The following is a 26943-nucleotide window of genomic DNA, read 5'->3' on the forward strand; positions in this document are numbered from 1 at the left end:
ACAGTGGGTGTTTTACCCTACATTGAATCTTATTACTTTTGATTAAATATTCAACTATAATTTCTACTTATAATTTCTTTAATATTAAAAGTTTTGTAAACGAATAAATAAAGGACAGAAGAAAAGCAAGAAGCTGCATAACAACTTTTTCAAAAATCACAATATCTAACTTAGGTAACTTTTATTTCAAGCAAGATATATCCACATATATACATTAGTTGTCTTTTTTGAATAGTCTACAATAAACATTTTACAAGGACAATAGAAAATTAGCATAAAGAAACAAGCAAATAATAAAATAAACTAATATCGCACGTGACGAAAAAAACTAAGAAGTTCTTCTCCTAAAGCACATGCCTGTAAAAGCCGAGTCAAAAAATGCTGATAAACATGCTCAAATAATTATAACATTCAAGTACTCGTTAAATTTATGATCGAAAAATATAAACGCTTTTATCTCCTGTTGATAAATTCAACTGTACAACGTTATTATGTTTACAACCAGGGGATTGATAGGTTTCTCCAAGTCTACAGCAAGCCATCTGCTGTGCACTAATAAAATTTTATGTAATTCAATAAAGACTATCTCTGCGTTGGCTTATTTTGGAGAGCTTTTGGCTTTAGATTAGAATCAGTTTTTGAAGCAAAGTTTTTCTTCTCCCACAACTCTTTCTTTATCATTACACCGTCAACTTGAATGGACAAGTGTTTGGTATCTAATGTATAAAACTCCTTAGCCCCGCTATTGTACCTAAAAAAATACGTTGTTAACATGAAGGGTATAAATTTGACAAGGAAAAAAAAAAAAAATATGTTGTGCAAGATAAAAAAGACATAACGAAAAACATTTTTAACCAACCACATTAAAATGACTTGGGCTTACTTGTAATATTTGGAAATCATTTTTGGGGAGAGAATTTTTGGACCAATTCCGTATATTCGTGTTATCTAAAAACGTTTAACAAATACAAAAAAATATCTTAGTAGCTATTTATAAGAATTATTTCATTTTAACAACAACTTGCACGAAGTAGAACATTTTCATACTGTTTGTTCTTCTGGGTTGTAGGCATACACAGAGCGAAACTTTAAGCCTTCTCGAAACAGGACAAGAAAGTGATTGGCATCGGAGAGGGCTATTGTCTAAATAAAACATATAAGCAAATACACTATATTGCCTCGCAAGTAATTTCTGAGGAAAGAGAGAAGATTTCTCACTTCTAAACATTTGGATTTCGCTTCTTTGTTTACTTCTCCGCACAAACAGCAATGCATGATTGCGTTTTGCATTATCTTTTTATTGGACTTCCCACTAGGCTTTTGGTAATTCATAGGCCCGTTATATTCACTAAAGACACTCTGAACAGCACTTGCACCATCATGAATAGGAGAACTGCACGCGTTAAACAATGTTTCAGCGTTGGTGTAGCTGTAAGGCCGATAAGCGGGATGATTAGGAACGGAAGTTTGTGTACGATTTTCTTCTCGCTGCATTGGTGGTTTAACGGTTGTTGGCAACTGCTCCTTTCTATGCGTTGAAAAAGATGATAAAAAAATTTATGACGTCTATTGCACCATAACAATTTTAGGATTAAAATGGAGTTTTTTTCTTATAACATCATTTTTCAGTTTAAGAGATAAACTTTATCTAATGACTGGAAAAAAAGAAAACAACTTCTTCGTTTTTTTTAAACTGATACCAACAACAAGTTGTGTTTTATATGCATTTGATTAATTTTTTGCAGAATTTTAGACAAAGTTAACACCACAACTACACAGGGTATTTTTAAATTCTGAGCAAAAAATTTTAAAAACTACCTAGGAGCAGTTTTTGTATTTTAAACCTTTACTTTTAACCTATTTAAAACGTGACCATTAAGTGAAGTAGAAAACGAGTAGAAAAAATAAACAACGCAGTTAATCCTGAGTAAATAAATCTTTAAATCGTTTTTATTAACATCGAATGTTTAATGCCGATTTAGCATTTGCTTCGTTTTTTTTTTTTTAAAAAAAAAATTACAATCGAAGTTAAGAAAAAACAAAAAAATGTGAGGCATTAAAAAAGCAAAAAAATGTAAGGCATTAAAAAAGCATGCTCGCTGACCTGGGTGGTTGGTTGGTGTTGTAAGTTAATTCGTGAAGCCGTTTATTATACATTTTACTTTGAAGAGAAGTTGCTTCATCGAGTAAACGCTGCTCTTTGAGTTTCTCTTGAACAAGCCGATTTTCTTCTTCTTGCAACAATTTTGCAGCTACCAGTTTTTCTTCTTCTCTAAATTCAAAATTATTTTAATATCATTTAACCTCCATTAAAAAATACCTGTTCAATTTTCTCAAATTAAACTTTGAAAAAAGGAAAGAATCATAAGTTAAAAAATGAATTCCAATATGAATTTAACAATATGAAACTTACTTAAAATTTACCAGCTGTTTCAATTTACAGTACTCCTACCTTGATTTTACATTATAACAAATTACATTTAATTCTATTAATACAAAATGTAATCTTTACACTGAAAAAAAAAGAAAATTGCCCTAATATTTGAAAGATCATGTAACAACAGCTTCTAGAGAGAAAAAAAAAATTTAAACTATAAAAAAAAACAATAAAAAACAAAAACTGTACTGAGTTTTCTTTTCGAGTGCAGCTTTTTTCTTTTCTTTTTCTATCTGCAACTTTTTCATTCTATTTTGAATAAACCTTTCTTTCTTTTTCTGTTGCTCTGGAGTCATATCCTAAAAGGTTTTTATTTTCCATTTTTGCAGATTTATACTAAACGATATACCATGCAATAATAATAATAACAATAATATAAATAATAATAATAATAATAATAATAATAATAATAATAATAATAATAATAATAATAATAATAATAATAATAATAATAACAATAGTAATTATGACAATCATAATAATAGTAATAATAATGATAGTAATAATAATGATAATGATAATGATAATAATAATAATAATAATAATAATAATAATAATAATAATAATAATAATAATAATAATAATAATAATAATAAACACTTACATTTTCTTCAAGTGTAAAGCCATAACTTTGTGGAGACTTGTTATCAGCATCTCCTCCAATAACTTGATCCATAGCCATGTTTGGAGTATTACTTTGATAAGAGGGCATTTCTTTCATTTCTGAGGTGTTAAAATCTGCCTCACTGGGATGAGAACATTTTTGCGGAGTATGTTGTACCTCATTATTATTTATTGATTGATATTCAAAAGCCTGATGCTTATCAGGTGATGGAGAAAAATTCTCTTGTGAAAAATTATTAGAACTATATGTACTAGTATTACTATTAACTACAGAATTTGCAAAATTATTTACCAAAGGAAGTGGCAGGCCTTCAAGAACCTTTTCATAAAAATTAGCATAAGATGATGCTGTCTGAGGAGAAGTATGGTCTTGGTCCAATGTAACTGTTCCATAGCCTGATGAAGTAATGCCAGGTACAGGAAAAACTGGTGAAAAATTAGTTAAACTAGTTGTTAATGGCTCAACCTCTAAACCATTATCTGACTGTTTATTAAATGAATTAGATGGTGTAAAATAATTGTCACTAAGCATCTCATTAGATCCATTATTTAAAGATAATCTGTTTAAGCTACTTGAAACAGAGTGAGAAATTGGTTCACTTTCATTGTCAAAACTTTGTTTCAACTCCACTTTGTTTGCTTCTAATAACAACTTCTCTTCATCAACCTGATATTAAAAACTCAATATATAGTTCAAACAAAATAAAACAAAAAAACTAATTTTATTTGTAATAAGAAACAGTACCAATTCATGAGACCATCTTCGTCTCATTTCAAACACTGCTTTTTTAAAGCATTACAGCTATAATTTGAATCACTCATAAAGATCATTTACTAGATTAACAACAAGAAGTTTTAAACTTAAAAAATTCAGAAAGAAAAAAAAAAAGCACTGTGCTACATAAGCTGAAAGGATTATATATTCAAAGCTGAAAAAAAGACATTCCATCACTACCGTAATCCCTACAAATGTAATTAACTCATGTAAAATACAGTGAAACAGATAATAGCATAAAGCAATAAATCTAAAAAAAAAAAAGAATGGGTATATTGTTTTGTTAACCAATGTTTTGGTGAATAGTAAAAGTCATCTAAAACATATGAAAAAAACTGTTAAAAAAACAATTTCCTATAACTGCTACATTATTTTATACTCTACTATAAAGGAGTCAAAAAAAACTAATTTAACTGTAAAAGAAGAGCTTAAAAACAATATCTCCTCAGATGGCCAAAAAAGCAACAGCACAAACAACATGGTCCCTTGTATCAAAGTTTTTTAGTTGTGTATGAAAAATAGTACTTTTGGTACAACAATATTTCTACTTTAATGCTATTATTTATACCTTAGCAATAGTGAAATTCATGCCAGTAGGCTCTGCTTCATTGAAAATAGCACCTCATTGACATAATTCAAAAAAGTACTTGACATTTAATTAAAATTTTCATTTGTAACAAAATATTTAGATAAAGTTAACTTGATCAAAAACAATAACTGATGGAAGATAGAAAAAAAACACATCTTTTGGCCTAAGCTGGTGTCAACTCATTTCACCAACTCCATTATCCAGACTTTATGAATGAAAAAAATATCATGTTTATTTAAAAAAGACAACCTGTTACATTTAGAAACACTAATTCTGCATATAAGAAGCAAGGTAACATTTGAATTTCTTTATCTAACTACCTTCCTGTCTTGAGAATACAACAAAAGCTTAAGAAGAGGTTGACCAGCATTAAATAAAAACAAATGCATTTAAATAATTATGACAAATACAGTCATGAATGAACCTTACTTTTGTATAAGATAAAGGTAAAAAACTAGTAGAACTGTTGTTTTTATAACTTGAAACCTCAGGTGAGAATGTGTCTCCATTTAACACTGGTGCTGTAAACTTAGAACTCTTCTGAAGAACATCTTTTGGATTATTCAATGGGCTTTCCAAATTACATTCATTTTGCACTAAATTGTTTGCAAATGTTGCTGCAGATGCTTGTGAGTCATTACTTGAGTAAACTTGCTCATCCACACCAACAAACCACATGGCACCTGGAGAAGTAGATGAACGAAGCAAACCCTTCTTCTTTTCAGTTTGCTTTGAGAGCTCAGTTGACTTTTCTGCAGTTATTGAAGGTTTAAGTTCTGCTTCCAGATTTGTTAAGTGAAAAGAATTATGTTCTATTAAAAAAGAAGTTTTTCTTTTAGAAATATTAAGTTAATGCTGACAAGCTGACAAGTAGCTTAAAACCTTTTATCACTACATATAACCTTAACAAACTACACAAGTTAAAATTATGAGAACTAATTGAGAACTTTTGAGAAATATCTTAAGTTTGTGTAAATTATAATTAGCTATTCTATTTAATTTAGATCCCAGTTTTACAAAATTTTTTCACTTAAAATTTGAAACTAAAAAATCATCAAAAACTCATTTTTGTCTGATACTGAATTTTGGCATCACTGAAGAGTTAAATACCTTTTTTATCTAAACCATCAAAGCAAATATCAGAAGTTGGCTTGCAATCATCGATTGTTTTATTTGGATCTTGGTTCTCCTTTCCACTGAAGACCACCTCAAAGAATGCATTTTGTAGCAACTTAGCTTTTTCCTAAAGAAAAAATTTTGACATATTATTCTGTTTCTTATGCAAGCATATAAATCACCAATAAAAAAAATATAAAAAAATCTTTCTAGAGATTGTTGAATGATATTATAACAAACATAAAAACTTGAAGAAAATTGTTTAACATTGGAAAATATCAGCATTGAATTGTTATGAATCAGTCATAGGTTTAGAAGTGAGAAAGATAAATGCTTTAAAATGTTATTTAACAAACCAACAAACATCAGCTGACAAATAAAACAAAACCAACGCAAACAAACAAACTTCAGCTGACAAATAAAACAAAACCAACAAACATACAAAATCTTGAAAGAAAAAATTATTATAAAAAACATTACAATCAGAAAAAAGTTGCATTTAACATTTTAAAATATTTTTTAGACTTTCAAATATTTCTCTATATAGTGCAAAATTCATGATGTAAAACTAAATAATGGTGTGAAACAGCTGAAAAATAAACAACATGTTTACATTAAAAATGACATTTGTTCATCAAAAAAAACAAAAAAAAACAAAAAAAAAAAAAAAAAAACAGCATTTGTTTATGAAACTCAAAATATAAACTTTTTTCTAGTAGTGATTATATTTTAACTTTTGCTCTTATTATTCACTTCTTCAAACTTTGTTTATTTTTATCTTTAAACGCCAATGAAATCTGAATAAATAATATCTGAAGATTGTTAACAACTCAAACAAGATCAACAAGAGAAAAAAATAGTATTCAGAATTTGCCATTGGTTTGCAGTTTTATTTAGATTCAAAAATAGAAAACATTATTTACTCATTACTGGTGTTTTCACAATATCGTATATCAAGTAATTAGCATCAATATTATTTTAAGTGATGAAAAGCAAAATAATTTCAGCACAAAAAATCACCCAAGAGAAGAAGAAATAATTAAATAAAATTCCAAAGTAAAAAAAACAAACTCAAACCTTGTTCCAATCGCTTTGCTTGCGCTTTTTCTCTTCTTCAAACTGACGCCTTTTTTCCTCAAGCTGCATACGCAATGCAGCCAAGCGTGAGCTTAATGGCTCAGGGTCATTTTCTAAACAAACACATAATACACAGAAAAATAAACAAACAAAAAAGATTCTTTAAAAAATTCAGAAGTATTTTTACATTAGGAGATTGTGTACATAAGCATATACAATAAAGTATAAAGCTATCACCATCAACTCAATTGATTTTTTATAAAGAATAATTGAGTTAAACCAAGTCATATGCAATTATAATCTACAAATGTACTTAAGTCTTAGAAAAAAACAAAAAAAAGAGTAAAGTGCTTGTCAAAATGACATTTCTCTGCAATATTTTTCCACTGAAGCATGTTGATACAGATTTTAAAACGACTGTGTTCTTTTTTCTTTTTTCAAACTTAGCTATTGTTAGATTCTTTTTCAACCCTACAAAATATATGATTAAGAAACATCAGCCACTAAGAAAGGCCACACTACACTTACTATTTTTAACTTCAGGATAGGACACCAAAGGCATTTTTCTGCGCAGGAATTGTGTATGTTTAGCTTTTTCGGTCTTTTGATTGACATTTTTTAAAGAAACCTGATTATTTAATTTCTGATTCTTTGGTAGTTGCTTTGAACTGTTATCTTTCTCTGTATTGGCTTTTTTATGTTGAGAAATATCATTATCTTTTTGATTGCTAACAGTTTGCTGTTCTATCTGGAATGGTAATGAATTTGAGTTAATATAACTACTATTATTAGACATAGCCTTTGATAAACTATTTTTTTTTTTTGGATTTAAAGAGGCACATTGTGTGTGACCATTATTTTCAACCTCAACACTGTCAGTAAAACTTGAATATGAGGTATCAGATGAGCCTGGTACTGTGAGTGAAGAATTGATCAAATATGTATTAGTTCTTTCAGCAGCAGAACCTCTTCTTCCTTTTTCTTCTCTCATCTTTACAAGCTGAACTTCATTATTATTTGGGTTTGACATTACCTTGTTAGAGACATTACTTTCCATTGAGAATATCAAGCTCTTTACATCATTAAGCTGATAACAATGTTGAGGATTAATATGCAAGGGATTTGCAGTATCATCAGACAATGTACATTCAGTATCAGTAATCTCATTGCATGCTTCATTTGAGTCAATAAAAATGAATGAATTCTCTTTTTTAATAACTGTGTATACATCCCCATTATCTTCTGGATAGAGTACAGTAAAAGTTGCTGAGCTATCACAAGATATTTGTCTATCAATTTGAGGCAACTCTATATCATAAACAGAATAGTCATTAACAGGACCTTCTATAGGGAAAGATATAGACCTACTGTAAGAAGGTTTAGGAGGGTGTGAAGCACTATTTGTTGAAAAAGGAAACTTTTGAAGATCATTTTCTGACAAATAAACATGGGGGTAATTTTTATCATGGTCTGGTGATATTGAGTATGTTCTCCCACTAACATCAGACAAAGTAGAAAAAGTACTTCCTTCAGAACTGATACTAAAAGAATCATTTGAATTTTCTCGCTCCTTATCTCCAACATATTCATCACTAGAGCAACTACCTGATGAAAATCCTAAAGATCTACAGTCTAAATTTTGGCACTTTACTTCTTGCTCTGATGTAATCTCCTCCTGAAGTAGTTGCAAGCTATTAAGTTTTGTTAAAGAAGTTGACATTATTGAGTTTAGAAGATTCAAGTTGGACATTGTTGGTTGACTAAAGAGATGAAAACCTTCTGATACACTGAATGACCTAAAAAGCTTTTCAGAAGAGTTTTTTTGATATTCATCATCTAATAAATTTGGATCACTTGAAGACCTATTCATCCCATCTAAAGGTTCAGGATCAACTATGTGCTCTTTGGTAGCTATAACTGTTGAAGCTTTTGGATAACTGTCACTTAAAGTGTAAGTAGCCCGCCTTACACCAAGAGGATTTTCAGTTCGAGTTTCATGTTTTTTTCTATACAAAAGAGATGAGTTTGAATCATTGTAATTACACGAATTACTCTCATAATTTGAAAATCTATGGCTCTCTAACTCACTGCCATCACTTTTAGCTTTAGCATTCAAATGCTGAGAATCCCTGACACAAAATTCTTTTTTTGATATTACATCATCCTGCTCAGGATAGTCTCTTATTGAACTTTTAATTGAAAACTTTTCTTGGTTTATAAAGTCATTAAAATTAAGATCAGCACTTTTTTTTTGCTCATCTGGAAAATTGTGGCTGAGTAATTTTATATTTTCAGTTTCACTATTTACATTACCTTCATTTTTCAATTGAAAATTTTTAAAATCTGAAAGGATATTTTTTTTTGAATTGTCAGTATTCAAACCTTTCTCTTCACAATTTTCACCATCTTTTGATAATATGTATGTACTTCGCTTATCAATATTAGATGAATAACTATGGTAACTTTTTGCTTCTAAAGGAACATTGACAGAGCTTTGACTAAAACTACATGGATTGAAACCTTCAGCACTGGAATGTTTTAAAGATACCCTTGTAGTTTGTTTCAACAGATGAGAGCTAGTATTCTGCTTTAAGTGTTCTGTAACAACTTTTCGTGTCAATATTTGATCAACAGTTAAGTCTAACCTTTTAAATGACTCCAAAATTTCATTTACCTTATCATTAATTAATGCTTCTAACTGTATTGACTTCTCATTATTTAGTTCAAAGCTTCTTTCAGTTTTAAAGGAACTCTTCTGCTTTTCATCAAAATCTTTAAACACATCATCAGCAACTACACACAAATCATCAAGAGCATCAATGATTGGGATTCTATGAAACTTAGCATCATTGGCAGTTTTAATAGAAGAATCTTTAAGGATAAATGTGGAAGGCCTAATGCGTTTTTTAACTGATAATTGTTCCTGTGCTACTGGAGGTTGAGGTGTAAAAGTTTGAGAACCTGAATATTCTTGAGGGAAAAAAAACTGATCTTGATGACTTGATGTTTCACATGAATCCAACTCTAAAGTAGCTGGAGTATACTGATCAGCTTGCATAAATAAGCTGTCACCATTTTTATTTACTTTGTTTTTAATTTTAAAGCTTTCAAGGCATTTCTCTTTGTTTAACTCTCCGTTGTTGTCAGCAGCATCAGACAGCTTTGATAAAGCATCAACAATGGAGATTCCAGTATTTAGAGCAGAATCTAAAATATCTGCAACATCACCAAGTGTGAACATAATGTTGAGTTTGGAAAACTCTTAAAAATATTCTTAAATACACCATACAAAATACCCAAATATGAGCAACTACAAATATAAATTTTTGTATCTTTGAATTCAAATTTAAATAAACTTTTTAAAAAGACTTTCGTATTTTTTGTCAGAAAATAATTCTTAGGCTTAACAAACTGTAATTTCCATATATTGATTCGGTTACCATTGGCAGCAATTATTGCACAGACGCTGATTAAGTTTAGAAAATAAAAAATTATCAAGAGCGTGATTGTTTCGCAATTATGTTCCTTTACTAACCTATATATGGTCTTGAAAGTAACGTATCGAGCATTCTTGCATGTTTTTACCTTGTACTCAAACGAAAGTTAGCAAAATCTGCTTTACGCAACAAAACATTCTAAATTACATATATTATTTGTAGAAACCATACATCTGAAATGGTTTTGGAACTAAACATTAAGTTATAAGATAACGCTATAATTTTCTCCAAGACTTCTTGAGCTGAACCGATTTCTTGCATTTATTTCACAGAACCTCAAGCTGCGTTAACGCATGTTGACCTCCCACGCATCATCGATCAAGTCTCACTTAAATATATTTAAGATAGTAAGCCGACGGTTACAATTCAAGCTCATAAGACACCGGTAAAAATTTAGAACAGACGCTACGTCACCGTACAGTATTATTACCAACTTTTTGCTAAATATATACAATAGATTGTAGTTATATTACGTTTTTTTTTTTTGTTCGATTTGTTTTTGTAGCGGTTTTCCAGTCGAGAGGCGTCGCTCAAAAAAACTTAACTCAGCACATTCAGCACACTATTTCTGAACAGTGTTTACATAACGCTTTTATGAGATTTTTGTCGAAGGCTCATATTTCTGTTTAATCTTTTATATTTTTGTACTTCAATAAAAACCTCTGCGGTGAAAAATAATAATTTATTTACAACCTTTTAAATCAAAAATTGAAAAACCGTTTTGTTGTTAGTTTCCAGATGTCGAGTACGAGAAAGTACATCGAAAAAAGCTTTCAATAAAGATAATCAGTGGGCATTTAAATGACGTCATTCAAATGATGATGCTTTTCTTGTGTAAACACTTTCCGCAATTATAAAAAAATGTATCAAATTATTAACCAACAGATCAGACTGACTAGACAGAAAAACAAATACATTTTAAAAAACAATTTGTAACTGACGAAAGAGAGAGAGAAAAAAATCATCCCTTAAATTTTGTAAGTGATCGATAGAATAACATTAAAATTTTCGATTTTTTATTAAATTATTGGTTTTGAATTGTTTAATCTCTAGTGAGTTTAAGATGTTTATGTTTTGCAAGAGTACGTTTATAGAGGTAAGTTCATGATAAATCTAATTTTCTCAAGAAACCACAAGAAAAACGCCGTAACGAAAAAAGGCAAACTTTAAACGCTTTAAAAGAATACGATTTATAATGGATAATAGGATTTCATAAGAGCGCAATAAGTTAATTGAACATTAAACCCCGTCATTCACATATGAAAAATTTCACAAACGAATCTAGATGACAAACTATCAATTGTTAAGTTGTTTGTTATCCTACGACATTCTTCAAAATCCTTATAAAATTATTAAAGCTGATTCGCTAAATATTAGTGTTGCGTTAGTATTCAGCTAGATCCGGAAAAAGAGAACTTAAACCGGAAAACGTTGGTATGAAAAGCACGCCGCAATTCAGAGGAGGTTTACAAAGAAAGAAATGTGAAACGTTACCATCATTTAGAGGTTGCATAGTTTGAGCAAGATCTATCCATCTTTTGGTGGTAAATTTGGCTCTTTTTTTTGATCTCTGCAGCTGCAAAAAGAATCATATAAAATTAAAAAACCTTACTATTATTTACAATCAGTAGGCTACAGAAAAACGACTATGCGGAAAGCATAAGAACACAGCTACAAAATAAATCATATAAAATTAAAAAACCTTACTATTATTTACAATCAGTTGGCTACAGAAAAACGACTGCGGAAAGCACAAGGAAAATAATATTGAAATGGTTCGCACAACAGGATGTAACTAAAACTTGTCACTATTTAGTTTTATTATCTTTGGGAAATAAATAGTAAGAAACCTAGGTTCTGGACGCGTGCGGATGAGGGACATTTTTAGTGATTTTTGGCGGACGACGATATAAGCGCTCTTTTGGGTGCATTTAACTATTGTAGATTTCCTATTTTTGTGATTTTAGAAAGCTTGTGGTAACGTTTATGATTAAAAAAAAAACAAAACGAAAAGTCTGCTGTGTATAATAGCACTTAAACGCTTACTTTGCAAAACAGATTCTCTATTTCTTTATCATTTATTTCCACTTTCGGTACATCAAACACTTCGCACCACGTGGTTGCATTATGATGTCGTTGATTTCTTGCATAGATCTTTTCCAAAGACAATCCGTTCATCTTGTTTTGATTATCATTTAACACAAACGGCCATAATTCGAAGGATGGATGATTTAGCAAACTTTGAGTGAGAGTAATGTCTCCATTGAGTCCAGTTTTAAAACTTGGTAAAACTGATTCAGGTGAAGTATATAATGGAGCTCTTTCACCAACTGATGAGTTCTTATTGCTCATTTTTTGACATTCATATGTATTTTTTATAATAGGTATTTTTTCATCGTGTTTTTCTTCTTCTCTATGTTCTGGGAAAAAAACATCTGCATATTCAGTTCTTTTATCGCCGGCATACCCAAGTTTATCGCCGGCATACCCAAGTTTAACGCGGCCTTCACTTCCTTGAATAGCATCATTACTAGATACTGTTTCATCTTTTTTATATAAATAATTTTCTGGAGGTGTATTATTAACGCAAACACTGTTCTGCAAATCAGAAGATACAGTTAACGCAGGAAGATCTTCTGACGTGCGACGCTCAGAAAGAGAATGAGGGGGAGAAAACTGCCGAGATGACTTACTAACGGTGCAAGTAAGCTCGTCATTTTGATACAAAGGTAAACGCATAAGTTCATCAGATTCTGACATATAGTTATAACTGAGCTTTTGTTTTCGAGTATTGTCAAAAGAAAATTGAAAATGAGAATAATCTTGAGAATACTTTATATTATTGTCTTTCGTAATGACCGGCAAACCAGCAGCAATAGCAGCGTCTTCTGATAATCGATTAATTGTGTAACTTCCTTTAAGTAAATCGTCAGTGATCTGATGTTGTGATTCAATAAGGTGATTATCATCGTTCACTAAAGTAAGATCTAAAGCCTGATCACTTTGGAAGTTGTTTAAATCTGCACTAATCTTTTTTAAATAATTGCTTTCGTTTGATAAACTGGGCTCAACCCCTGAAGTATTGATATTTAATTGATTTCCCAAGTAGTCTAACTGATATGGATTCATATTAAAATCATCCATAAAGTAGTCCCTTTCTTTTTGTATGCCTAAGTCTAGCCTGTAAAGTTAGCAAAAAAATTCATTTATCAATTATATTTCCTAGTGCCAATTATTTATTTAACAATGTAAATACATTAATAATCCATTTAACTGTGTAGAACTAAGTACTTTATTTTTCTAAAATAAGCTAAAAAAACAAACAAAAGATAAAGTACCTTTCCATGCTTGAACCATAGTTTAAAGTGTTTGTGCTTGAGTTAGTTGAAGAAGAATGGAAAGAATACAATGAAGGAGCTTCTGGCTCTGTAGCTTCGGTAATTGTTGAAAGAGCATCATCTTCATCAGTTTCTCCTGTATACCTAGACTGTTGAACTGTAAGAGAATTACGACAAGTAGTATTTTTTGCACGGCTTTTTTCTTCATAGTCATTGACAGAATTAAAATCTTTTTTCGAGATGTCCTTGTAACAAGCATCATTCTCTTGGGATTTGCTTCTATCGTCATCCTGATGAGTAAAAGACCGTGGTTCGCTCGACATTTCTCTGTTGTCGATGTAGTCATTTTGATTTGTAATCAAAAATTGTTGAACTGATTTGCTTGTTTGGTGAGCAAAGTAGCGGGAGTCGTATTGCAAAGAAGAACCGTGAGATATGATCTGGTGTTTAGCACCGTCGTTAACTGCTTTAACACCATCACTGTAACTCGAATTCAAAGGAGTGTGTTTATTTTGATGATCACACGTTTGAGGTAACACAACTAAAATCACATGACTTTTAGAGTAACGATGAGCAAAAAAATGTAAAAAAATTAAAATTTTAAGTTGATTTTCTTTTGTAAATTTACCCCCGTGTTTAGCATCTGAATAAAACTGATCTTTTTCCGAACTTCCATACAAGTTAGATCGTGAAGACGCAGAACTTGGTCTAAATTAATTTAAAAAAAAATCATTAGAAGATCATTGAATGTTAAATCATTAGATATTGGAAACGCTAAAGGACAACATATCTCCTGGGGTTTCTTAAGCTTTGCAATGAAGTTATTCTTTTCTCAGCGGCTTTACACGGACTTACTGAAAATCTAACGATATTCTGCTTTTGCTCTTAATTTCATCTTGCGGTTGATTTTTGTGTTCAAATACTTGCACTGCATTCGATAAGTGATCAGAATTCGAACCTACTAAAAAAGTAATAGCAATCAAGATATGAGATTTTTTTTTTAAAAAAAAAGAAATCACCCCCCTCACCCCCATATAGTGTATAAACGCGAGAGTTCAAAATAACCGAGAAAATCTTAAAAATAAAATTTAAAGAGAATTCTACTTTAGATCAAAATTACAGATCAAAAATTATTTTCTGCTTCGGGCTGCGACAAATTACAACTTTTTTAAGTCAATATAAGTTAAAAATACTTCGAGATTCTGTCTGAAACATTGCCATCTGCTTTTTAGATCGTTTTGAAAGTAACGGTTGATGCACTCCGGTTTTTATTGCACTCCCATTCTGATCTTCCATTTTGATTCTTAAATCTGCTTCATGTACTAGATCAGGGCTCCTAACATAATTATTTTGTAAAACGTGAGGTTTAGTTTCAAAATCGACTGTCTCAACTGTGTGTTTTTTCAACATAACGTCCTCATTTTCATCAGTCTGTACAATAACAGACTTCCTGGCAATCTCAAGTTCAAAAAATATCTCGCAAAGCAGCGATATGAAATTGATTTTTAGATGATCATCGGCATATATAAAGTCTTCAAGACTCAAAGCAAAAACTGAAGTACACAAATGCTCAGCACATAACTTACGAAAAAGTTCTATGTTGTAAACACGATCTTTGAAAGAAACTGTACTAGCCAGCTTGATACCTAAATTTATAAATGATGGTGTATAAATATACCTTTTTTACTATGAAAAATATTGAATTTAAGTAAAAATAAAGTTAAAGGAAAAAAAAATTTTCTTGTTAAATTCAACAGCTAAAAATAAAATTATTCTTACTGTCAACTGTCAGGTACCCTTCAAAATAGAATAAAATTATGGAAAGCAATGTTTTCCCGTCTTGAAGTGAAGCTTGAAGATCAGTCACAAGAGGAAACATTCTTCTTTCAATGAGTTGACTTTTTGGTATCCTTGCCAGGTTCTTGTCCTGTTGTTTGTATTGCTGTTGGATAAGAACCATGTTAGCTTGGTTAATTTTATTGAGCCATAATAATAATGCATCTTCAAGATCAAAAGGCAACTCCTTTGAAGCATTAAATGTAGAGAAATTTCTGTAAAAAATTTGAAAACTAGATACAAATAATTAAAAAAGTACTCCTATTGGTAAGAACTATTTTAGCTTTCATTCTAAAGTTTGATTTGGTGCATTTTGTAAGATATTAAGGAGTACACAGGAACAGAATGTTGTGTATATAAATTCAATAAAATTTATTTATAACAAAAAAGATATTGACTTCAATATAATTTTGTATTAATCTACCATGAAATTCTTTTCAAATGAAACTTTTTTTTTCAAACCTTAATTTTTGTTCAAATTGAAATAGATTAACTGAAGAGATTACTTCTTTTAGTAATAATTACTCTGTATTATAACTACTCTGTATTATAATTACTCTGTATTATAATTACTCTGTATTATAATTACATAATACAGAGTAATTATTACTTAAACAAGTAAATTCATAAAAATAATTAAATAATAATAATTAACACTTAGTAATATTACAACATAAAAAAAAAAAAAAAAAGGATATGTTTGTCTAATAAATAAAATGAAATATTTTCATATACATAAATCATTTAATTAACATGTTAGTGCATTTGTAATTAGTAATGTATTAAGTTGAGAAGAAGTAAAAAGATTCATTAATTTTCTAATTTAACATTAATAATAGAAAGTGCTTCTACAATTTTGCTTTCAAAACTTTCATTATCATTCAGAGAACCACATGCAAGTTTGTCAAATTTGGTAAAATAAGTAAAAAAAAATAATTCCAGTTCAAGTTTTTTAACTTTCTTACTTATTCAAATATTTCCATCAAGTTTCACAAAGTTATCAACTTTATAAACTTTAACAAAATTATTTAACAAACACAATAACTATTTGAGAATATAAATTAGTCCAATAATGAATCGTCATGAAATTAACACGGTGTTAACAATTTGTTAATATTATTTTAACAACATGGTGGATTCAAAAACTTACTGTGTAATGTTAAATGAAAATCGGATTTGTTCAAAAACAAATTTAAAAATACAAATTGTTGATAAAGTCAAATTGCTGTCAAGTCAAGTACAACATATTCCAGGCAGAAATTACTTTTGTTCTATGACTTGATTAAAGATGCCGCTCAACATGAAGTAAAAAAGTAATTCAAAAGACTTAGTAGCTTAGCATTCATATTTGATAAGGAAGAATATCCAGCTTTTCAAGTTATCACTTATTATATCCGAACAAATCTCAGCTAGATTCTGATGTCAGATTCTCTAGCTTGCAGCTCAGTTGAGCAGCAAGCTAGAAAATCTGACATCAGAATTGAATTAGATAAATAACTCAGCACTGCTTTGGCTTAAGAAAAAAACAAAGACCCTGCAATGGTGGAAACTGATAGCCAACACTAATCCTCTTCTAGCTAAACTTGTATGGAATATTATTTGCAACTAGCCTCATCATTATCAGCAGAAAGAGTTTTTCTTGGTCATGCTGCACTTTGTCACTCTTTAATTTATTAGTATTGGATTGTTTTAAAAAAAAATATGTAATAATAATTCAAAATTTTTATTTTTGTTATTTGTTGGAAAAAAAAAATAAAGCTGTGAAGGTAATTATACTTGTAAGAATGTAAAAATTAAAGGAAAATTAAATTTTTTAACTAAATAGTTCAAGTTCACTAGATTTTTTCAAATTTATCAATGGCAATTAATTAAGGAGCAGCAATAAATTACAAAGGCCTAAATGGTGATAGAAACCAGAACCAGGTAATGATAAGAAGATCACTAAGTACTTTAAAATTCAATATTTCCAAAGTAAAACCACCAATTAAAAAATGCATACTTAATAATTACTGATAGTATATGGGTATTTCTGCACACAATTTACCATAAATACCAATATTTAACTCTGTAAATAAAATCATTTTTGATTAAAAAAGTTTGGTTTAAAGCCTCAACTCAAAATGATAGTGTATGTAAAAAATGAGAATAGCAAAATTTTTATGTTGCCCAAGAATATTGAGAGATTAGTGATAGACCCCAGGCAAAACAACTTTTACATCACAGAATAGCTTCTTTTATTCATTTTGTTCGTAGAAATATCCACAAAAAATATTCCAGATCTAAGTGTAGGGGCTCCAGAACAGAGAACAAATTCATCAATAAAGTATGCTATTTTACCATTAGTTTAGAGAACAAAGCATTAATTAGTAATTTCTAAAGTAGCCCATAAACTTTAAGAACTTTTTTCATTAAATTTTTTGCTCAAACTTTAAAAGGTACATTAAAGTATTTAAAAACACCTCTATTGTAAGTGGCTGAGAGGAAAATATTTCTTGTTGAAAGAAACGAAGCTAGACCTCCAACAGGGTTCCAATATGAAACAAATACTTACCAAAAAGAAGTTGATGTTCAGATTTTATTTCTTGTCCATTGGATGAAAATTTTAAAACTGTGAGGATAGTCTTTATAGAAGTTTTCATTGAGTTCTCTACCTAATGAAGAAATTTTGGTTTAAGACTAGATAATAGCACCCTCATTAACTACCAGTTAGTAAGGTAAGTTCATTTAAACATTTGATTAGATCTATTGATGATGATATTTGAGAAAGTTAATTTTTCAAAATTTCTAAGAACAAAACTGGTAGTTTCTCTAGGAGATTAGTTGGTTAATCAAGGAAAACAAATATAAAGATCTTCAAGCAAAAGTAAATAGCAATTTTCTATAGATCAGAGAGGCCTCAGAGTGCAGCTTATTTATGAAAAGAACAAATTTTATTCACAAATGTTCAGAAAAGATAATGAACATCAAAACAAATGACCTGCTATTAGTAAAAATATAGCAGACAGAAGCACACAAAATTTCTTGTTTATTTTTTAAAATATAAATGTCAAACCAAGCCCATCTTTTGGCTGCTAATTAAAATTAGTATAGCCAAGAACAATTTTAAAAAATTTTGAAATGTAAAACTGGGAGAATACTTTTCACACAAGTATTATCAGATTATTATTTTAATAATTTATTTGCGTGTTTACTTTTTTTACAATGAACTTTTTTTTACAATGACATTTTTAAAATAATATTTTTTACTTTTAATAAAAAGTCATAGCATGCTCCAATGATTTTTAGAAATAATAATCTAAACATTTAAACAGTGTTTCACAATCACTGGGACATTAGTAAAAAAAAAAACTTGTAGCAACTTGTAAACTGCTTTAAATTAATTACTAAACATTGTTGTTATACTTCTGAACCAAAATGAATAAATCAAGCTATTTTGGAACTTTCTGTGATGCAAAAGTTTTTTTATTCTAGTGATTAATTATAGAAATCAACAAACTAAAGCTATTTCAATACACCTTTTCATTAACTAATTACTAACATGCCTATAAAATAGTAACATACAAAAAGTAAAAATCTCAAGCAATCTCAAGCAGTTTCAAGAATTCAAAGGTATTCTGAGTAAAATGAGAATTATATGAATGAAAACATTCCTCATTTTTACCTGAAAACTTGAAAAGATTAACTTTTTTATTTTAGATACAAAAAATAATCTAGCCTCAATATAGACTATAAATATAAACAATTCTATGAATAGACCCTCAGTACTATTAAAAGAATAATTTAGAATAATAAGTAGTACTAAAAGAAGAAAAACAAAAACAAATCTGAGGAGTTGTTTTGACGACCATGGCCAACCTGTTAACATTTAATTATTCAAAAAAATCTTAGTGACAATTTGAACAGGATGAGGCCATTTTTAGTTTTACTCTAAGGTTTGATTTTTTTTGTGAATTTTATATACAGGAATAATTATGTCAAATAATTATTCTTCTATTATTCCTGACAATCTGCTAGACACATAACAAATTGTGAAAGTGAAATTTGAAAAACTATTTATAGAACTAAAATCTCTGTAGGGAATCTTATTGCAGCAAGATGAAAATATTTCTGCTATCGGTGTAGACTAACAAATGTAAATGCATATTTCCTTTCTTGAGGCAATTACAGTAAATTTGGGATTTTAAAATTAAAATTCAATTAGCTTTTGAATTTTAAACTTAACTTCAAAAAAAAATTTTTAATTTAAAATTTACTTCAAAAAATTATAATGGAGAAGCTTGGTTAATATTTTATCAACATAATGACTGGAATCCTTATCAACACTCCCTTAAATGATCTGGCAATGTTAAAAAAGATTGTGAAAGAAAGTGCTCCGGGTTAACATAAAAATGCTCTCATTTGACTACATATCTAACTTCATGATGTATTATGATGCATCAAGAGACAAAAAGTTTGCTGAGATGTTTCATGTTTATGTACTGCATTAAAAAAAAAAAAAAATAGCAAAGAAACATTAACTGACTTGATAGCTGTTATGATATCATTAATTGTAACTAAGCTGTTTGAATGCATTTTCATGATTGCATCCATGAGAGCCAGATGAGCCAGCTACAAAGTATAAAAATTGTGTAAAAAATTGTATAGTTTTATAAAAATGCAAAAAAAAAAAATCTTTTCAAAAAACAAACAAAATATTTTGAAAATTTAATTAAAAATACTGCTTACAATGTTAAATGGCTGAATAGCAACAAGATCATGCTCAGAAACAGGTTCATCATTAGAATCTATAACATAAATCCCATCTTGAGACAACACCTGCAGCAAGTCCCAAAATGATCCAGGATTTGCCTTAGTTATACTCTGAACCACAACAAGGTACAAAGTTGCTGATGTTAGATACTCAATAACTGTTGACTTCACTTTCACAGTGCCCTTTCACAGTAAAAGGAAAAAAAAATTTTACTTAACAAAAAATGCATGCTATTTAAGAAAGTATAAAATATAAAGACAGAGCTAATACAATATATAATATTTATTTCATTTACAAAAAATTAATAAATTTTTTTCATATAGTAGATATAAATACATAAGATGCCATATCAAAAGTATCGCCTTAAAAAAATTTAATTCTTAAACATAACTTTTCTTAAAACTTAAAATATTCATGTCTACCAGTTTTGTGACTTCAAATGGATTTGTTACATCTGGAATTATTATGCAATTGACATCCTCTCCAACATGACAGACAAACCACAATAAGGAAGCACAAAACTTTGCCTAATAATGTAAAATTAAAGTCAATCATCAAACATATCTTGAACTTCAGCAGTCAGATACAAAATTCACAAAAATATCATATAGTAAAAACAGCTGCTTTGGTGGCTTAAAATACTGCAAACAATAACTTGCAATATCTGGAGACAGGGTTGCCATTACCCAAGGACAGAAACTTAATACATATTTATGTGAAACGGAATCAGCTACCCCCCCCTTCCAAAAAAAAAAGATTTTAGTCGTAGAAAAACAAACTGCTATTTTTTGCTACTAGCACCATTTATCACAACAAAAAAGAATAGAACACACATACTTTATTCACCTAATTACACTTTAGATGGCAAGAGTCAAGAATGCTACTACAACTCATGTTTCTTAGAACTTTGAAAGAAGAAAGTAACTTCTTCTGTATCCCATAGAATTAGTTTATAAAATTTACTACAAGAAATATTTTAAATATTACACTGAAATTGAAAATAGCATTAGCTGATTTCAAAAGAGAGTCTGTTTCTTTCCTCTGCCTATATGGAATTTATGAATGAAAATACTCGCTCAATTTTTTTTTGTGCTTAGCAATACCCAATCAAAATGTTGGAGTTCTATTAAAGGTTCAACCAATATTAAATTCTGACAAACAATTAACTCTTTAGCCTTAGAAGAAAAGACTGTACACGAACAGTCTAGATAGAAAAGTGATTACACATTTTGACAATAATAGTTTGATTGTCTTTAGAGAGCACATTATGTACAACATTGGTCAGGCATCTTAGACCTACAATTGACCTATCCAAATTGTTCTTTAGTTTTTTGAATACAATTACCTTGAAACAGCCCCCCCCCCAAAAAAAAAAAAATTTGTAATTGTTTTGCCTCCTCCAAAAGCCCTCACCTTATCACTTACATTGTATTCTGTTATCACTTTATACACACACTTGGACACTACAGTGTCCAAGTGTGTGTATAAAGTGATATCAGAATACAATATAAGTGGCATTTCCCACTAAAGGCACATTGACTCATCTTTCAATATAGACAATTTTTCTATGTTGTTATTAGTTTTCTTTGTTGTATATACACTGACCTATGGATCTGTCAAACCCAACTTTACTAATTTCAACTAGTGTTGAGCTAGGGGTTTGAAATTTCTCATGATTTAAAGGAGTCCACATCTGGTTTGCTGTGTGATCCAAGAGTCAAATTCTTCCTATTTTGTCATCCTTTATTCAGTAATATTTACTGATAGGCTGAAATGTGTTTTTTAACAACAAATAATTTAAAACTAAATAAATACCTTTATAGTCACTTATTATTGACATTAATGAGTCTAATTTGGAAAGACTGTACACAACTAAATGAAGCGGTAATAAAAGTAGCTAAACTTTTCATAAATTCGCCCTGTAAACATATCTTGTTGAAATGTGATTGGTCTCTTGTCAAGAAAATTTACATTTAGGTATATTCTCTAATAATAATTAAATAAATGGTCATTTATAAGATAAAAAATTGATAAGCTTTTCATTTTTTGGTGTTAAATGCTTATCCAAAGTGTTTATGCTTATCCAAAGTGTTTATCTCCTAAAAATAACTTTTAACATAATCTAAGCTTTATTTTTTTAAAAGCTTATTAAAAACCATCTCAACATTTAAGTTAAATACTAGATAAACTTTTAAATTCTGTTTTCTTCAACCTTTCAACCAGTTGTTCATGCAGAGTTATGGGTAAAAAATTTGATTAAACTGTTCCACTTTCCATTTTAGGTTCTTTTTTTGTGGCAGTTTCATAATATCGGTTATGACAATTACCTATATGTTGTAAACAGGGTAATTCCATGTGAAAACATCCAATTTTTTTTGAAAATGCAACCCTAAGTCTCAAATTTTGCTGATTTTTAAACCACTTAAAGATTTTAGTAAATTATGAACATCCTGAAAATTTTATCATGTAATTTCAATCGGTTCCTAAGATATAGCTATTTAAAGTTTGCCTCCAACCAACAAAAATCTGCCATTTTTAAAAATGGTTTTGGTCCTAGTTTCTGTTATATGTGTGTTGGAAAGCTGAAAATTTGTACCTTTACATATTTTGGGCCCACGAATCCAATGAAACAACTTAAAATATTTAATAAGGAACATAACACCTAAAATTTAAATGTTTACCACAATTTTACTGGGGCGAGTCCAACCACAAAAATGCTGATGTAGATTTTTTTTTTTTTTAATTTTTTTTTAGAATTTGTCCTGAATAGTTAAGTTATAGTTATTACAAATAATTGGAGAGTGGTCTTTTCTAAAACAGAAATAAAAACATGATCAAATCTACTTAAGTTTAGTGCTTAAAAACAGGTATTTTGATAAATTAAACGAGAAAAAAGGGGTGTAATTTGACAGTTTTGTAACTGAAACTGTTTTGGCAACATCAAACTCTACTTTTAGTTGTTGTTGACTAGCTGTTTCTGTAATTTTATAGAATCTAATCCTAAAATATATTGTTTCAAAGGGGGAGATTTTATAAATGCAGATGTATATCGCAAGTTTAAGTGTTTTTTTCAGAGGTTGTATTAAATAGTTTAGTTGGAGTTATAAGAAAAAATCAGATTGCAAACTTAAAACAGAAATAAAAACACCTTCAAATATACTTAAATTTTTTACTGACAAAACATTGGTTTCATATTTATCAAACTAATACAAATAAACTTAAAAAAAGGCTCCAAAACAAATAGAGCACTTGGAAAGAAGTTCAAGAAACAAAAGTAATATATAAAATTTAAAAATTAGCAACTCAAAAAAATTAAAATTTATTAGTTATAGCATTATAATCATTCACATTAATGTTATATGTTTGCCCTGATTTTGTTGTTGGAACTTTGATTACTGCAATTAAACTTGACAATGGTACCAACAGATATCATCCATCTGTGGCCAAATGAAGTTTTGAGAAGGACTGTGAGGGTGCATAAACTTAATTTGAATATCATTTGTAGTAATATCTATCTCTGTAACCATTACTATCCACCAAAAAGAATCGTACTTGCATGCAACAAAATCATTTAGATTTAGTACAATTGCAACATCAGACATTACTGGCTTTTGACAATATAAATCTGTCAACACATTTATGTTCGCTTTTTCTTTTAAAACTAATTTCAAATTTTAAAATGGGTATGTAATGATGATAACTTCTGGTACCTGGAACAGTTTTTCCTATTTTAAATTGCTCCTTTAGTTGCTGTTGCCTTGAATTAACTGCTTCTTTGGTAATTTTATAAAAAATGATTGTGTTTATATTGGTGATGCAAAACTCAAGCATATCATCAACTGTCAATATTTGGTTTTCAAACTTGCATTTGCTGTTATTCTTTTAAATGTTCCACCTATGCCATCACAAGTGGATTTTCCATGGCTAGTTGCAAAAAACACCCATTCAGCTGTAATCTTGAAATCTTCCTTATGGTGGCATAGATTTATAAAGTTTTTATAGTTTTTATAATGAGCAGAACATCCATCAGAAAAATAATAAATTTTATTGATACCAACTAAATGTTCTTTAATCTACTCTACAATTTTCTTTTGAATATCATACACAAAGCATGTATCATAATCATTGTCATCACTTAAAAAACAGAACAACTTATGCTGAATATTTGTTTTAGAAATTTCCTTTAAATATATAACAACAGGATGTAGTGTACATTGTTTATTCCAATGATAACTTTGTATTTCATCCTGTATAACAAATTGATAGTTCACTGCAAAACCTGGCTGTATAATACATTCATTGTAACCTAAATTATTTTTTAGCTCCTTCAAATAGCGAGTTTAGCATTTAGCAATATATGAATGTGAAGTTAGTTAATGTGAGAAACAACAATTACACCTTTTTTTCTAGTTTAATTTATCAAAATACCTGTTTTTAAGCACTAAACTTAAGTAGATTTGATCATGTTTTTATTTCTGTTTTAGAAAAGACCACTCTCCAATTATTTGTAATAACTATAACTTAACTATTCAGGACAAATTCTAAAAAAAAATTAAAAAAAAAAAAAATCTACATCAGCATTTTTGTGGTTGGACTCGCCCCAGTAAAATTGTGGTAAACATTTAAATTTTAGGTGTTATGTTCCTTATTAAATATTTTAAGTTGTTTCATTGGATTCGTGGGCCCAAAATATGTAAAGGTACAAATTTTCAGCTTTCCAACACACATATAACAGAAACTAGGACCAAAACCATTTTTAAAAATGGCAGATTTTTGTTGGTTGGAGGCAAACTTTAAATAGCTATATCTTAGGAACCGATTGAAATTACATGATAAAATTTTCAGGATGTTCATAATTTACTAAAATCTTTAAGTGGTTTAAAAATCAGCAAAATTTGAGACTTAGGGTTGCATGCCCTGGATGTTTTCACATGGAATCACCCAACAGCATATTTTTCAAGCTCAACTCCTATTAGTTATAGTTCCTATTGTTTAGTCCTAATTTAAAAAAATTAGGAATAAACAATATTGTTAAACAATGTATTGTTTAAGTCCTAATTTAAAAAAAAAAAAAAAAAAAATCTTAAAAAGATATTTTTCAAATAAAAAAGGGCTATTACATTCAATGTTCAGAATAACTGAGACTAAGATATCAATTTACGTTACATTTTTCAGAACAGAAACTATTATCTGTAATGTCAGCAAATACCAGTGTTTTGGTACTTTTCATTATAACTTTAAATTCAAAACCCTATTTTTAATTATTGAAAAAGTTGTGCTACTATTACTTGTTTTTAACTCACAGTTTCTTTACTTTACTTTGCTTTTATTATAAATAATGGAAGTGGTATTTCATTTTGAAAAATTGTTCTGCACAAAAAAATTCCCAAGAAAACTTTTCAGAGGTATGAATATGTGCATATGGTTGAGTAAATATGTAAAATATCAAAATCTTTTACCTTTGTCTAAGAGATATTCAATTTTTAAGCTTTTGATAAATGATAATTTCAATTAACAAGTTTCAGGAAAACAATTTTTTTCTTTAACCTTAAGCATTTCATAAATGATTTTAAATAAAAGTCAAAACTACATAAGTAGATAATTTTATATTGAATACCATAAACATTAGATGTATTTTTATATTAAAAATCTGAATAGATAATACTCAATAAAAATTCTGTGCAAATCATGGATACACTTGTATGTATTGGTGGGATTTTACCTTGCTAAAAACTTTCAAATATCTATTTAAAATCTAATTTAAAATCTAATTTAAAATCTAATTTAAAATCTAATATAAAATCTAATTTATCTAAAGTCAAGTATCAATTTGAAATGTAGTTGAAAATTTTCTTCAATGACTTTATAAATGTTTGCTGTTGTAATTGACAATGCTCTGCAAAAGTCATGCTCTGAATATGATTTGTTTCTTTTGTATCTTTTCCAGGTATCTTTAAATTTTGAATGCACCACTTCTGTTTCACGTTCACTGAATAATCTAAGTGAATTGCTATGGCATTCAGTAAATTCTGGTGCATGGAAACTGTCATCTAAAGTTTGTCTAAAACATGAATTAGAATTGTTTCTAAAGAGCCTGAAAGTTCCAATGAAGCCTTGAACTTGAATGGTAAAAATCATCTGATTTTATATGTATGTATGATTGCATGTATGTATATGTATGTATGTATATGTATGTATGTATATATGTATGTATATATGTATGTATGTATGTATGTATGTATGTATGTATGTATGTATGTATGTATGTATGTATGTATGTATGTATGTATGTATGTATGTATGTATGTATGTATGTATGTATGTATGTATGTATGTATGTATGTATGTATGTATGTATGTGTCTGTATGTATGTATATGTATGTATATGTATGTATGTATGTATGTATGTATGTATGTATGTATGTATGTATGTATGTATGTATGTATGTATGTATGTATGTATGTATGTATGTATGTATGTACACACACAGAGATTAAATGTTTTGGTAAAAAAGAAAAGAAAATCATAGCATACTTTCATTGAAAAATAAAAAATACATAGTAAAAACACAGTAAAAAAATTAGAAGTATTAAACATCTAGTAAAGATATATTTCTATATATTTTGTCTGTGTGTATGTGTATGTGTGCGTGTGCGTGTGTGTGAGTCTTTTATACTAATGTAATAAAAACATGTAAGAAAAGAAGCTGTTTTCAAACCTCTGTTGGATTATAGCCATCCCTAGTTTCATCTTCCATCATTTAATAGAACACATTGATTTTGCATTGAACTGTTAATATCATTATTTTATAAAAATTCATGTTTGATAAAAATATATTTTTTTAGATAATTGTACTTAACTAGAATGTGAAAATAAAAAGCAAGTAGGTAAGCTAATATATG

General features: G+C 29.0%; 1 protein-coding gene across 4 annotated transcripts; it reads right to left on the reverse strand.

The window, feature by feature from the left end:
• Positions 1-166: 166 nt before the first annotated feature.
• LOC145189563 (uncharacterized) lies at positions 167-26902 on the reverse strand. 4 transcript variants are annotated; one of them, XM_090086654.1, is made up of 21 exons: positions 26760-26902; positions 20462-20566; positions 20015-20221; positions 19812-19897; positions 15233-15504; positions 15040-15099; positions 14309-14411; positions 14082-14161; positions 13454-13994; positions 12162-13296; positions 11610-11691; positions 6619-6731; positions 5536-5668; positions 4855-5237; positions 3042-3728; positions 2627-2736; positions 2105-2272; positions 1219-1528; positions 1048-1143; positions 884-948; positions 167-751 (listed from the first exon to the last, which is right to left on the reverse strand). In XM_090086654.1, the coding sequence occupies exons 1-21, from the start codon at positions 26799-26801 to the stop codon at positions 583-585; spliced, it is 4947 nt and encodes a 1648-aa protein (XP_089942780.1). In that variant the 5' UTR covers positions 26802-26902; the 3' UTR covers positions 167-582. The 4 variants fall into 4 exon arrangements, with proteins under 4 accessions (XP_089942780.1, XP_089942779.1, XP_089942778.1 ...); XM_090086653.1 differs by having other exon boundaries at positions 14647-15099; XM_090086652.1 differs by having other exon boundaries at positions 14309-14414; positions 14647-15099.
• Between the last annotated feature and the right edge of the window lie 41 nt (positions 26903-26943).

The sequence above is a fragment of the Hydra viridissima genome, unplaced genomic scaffold (genome assembly GCF_058129835.1).
Source record: "Hydra viridissima isolate aposymbiotic clone 2 unplaced genomic scaffold, HvirCarnegie_v1 scaffold_5, whole genome shotgun sequence".
Lineage (NCBI taxonomy): Eukaryota > Metazoa > Cnidaria > Hydrozoa > Anthoathecata > Hydridae > Hydra > Hydra viridissima.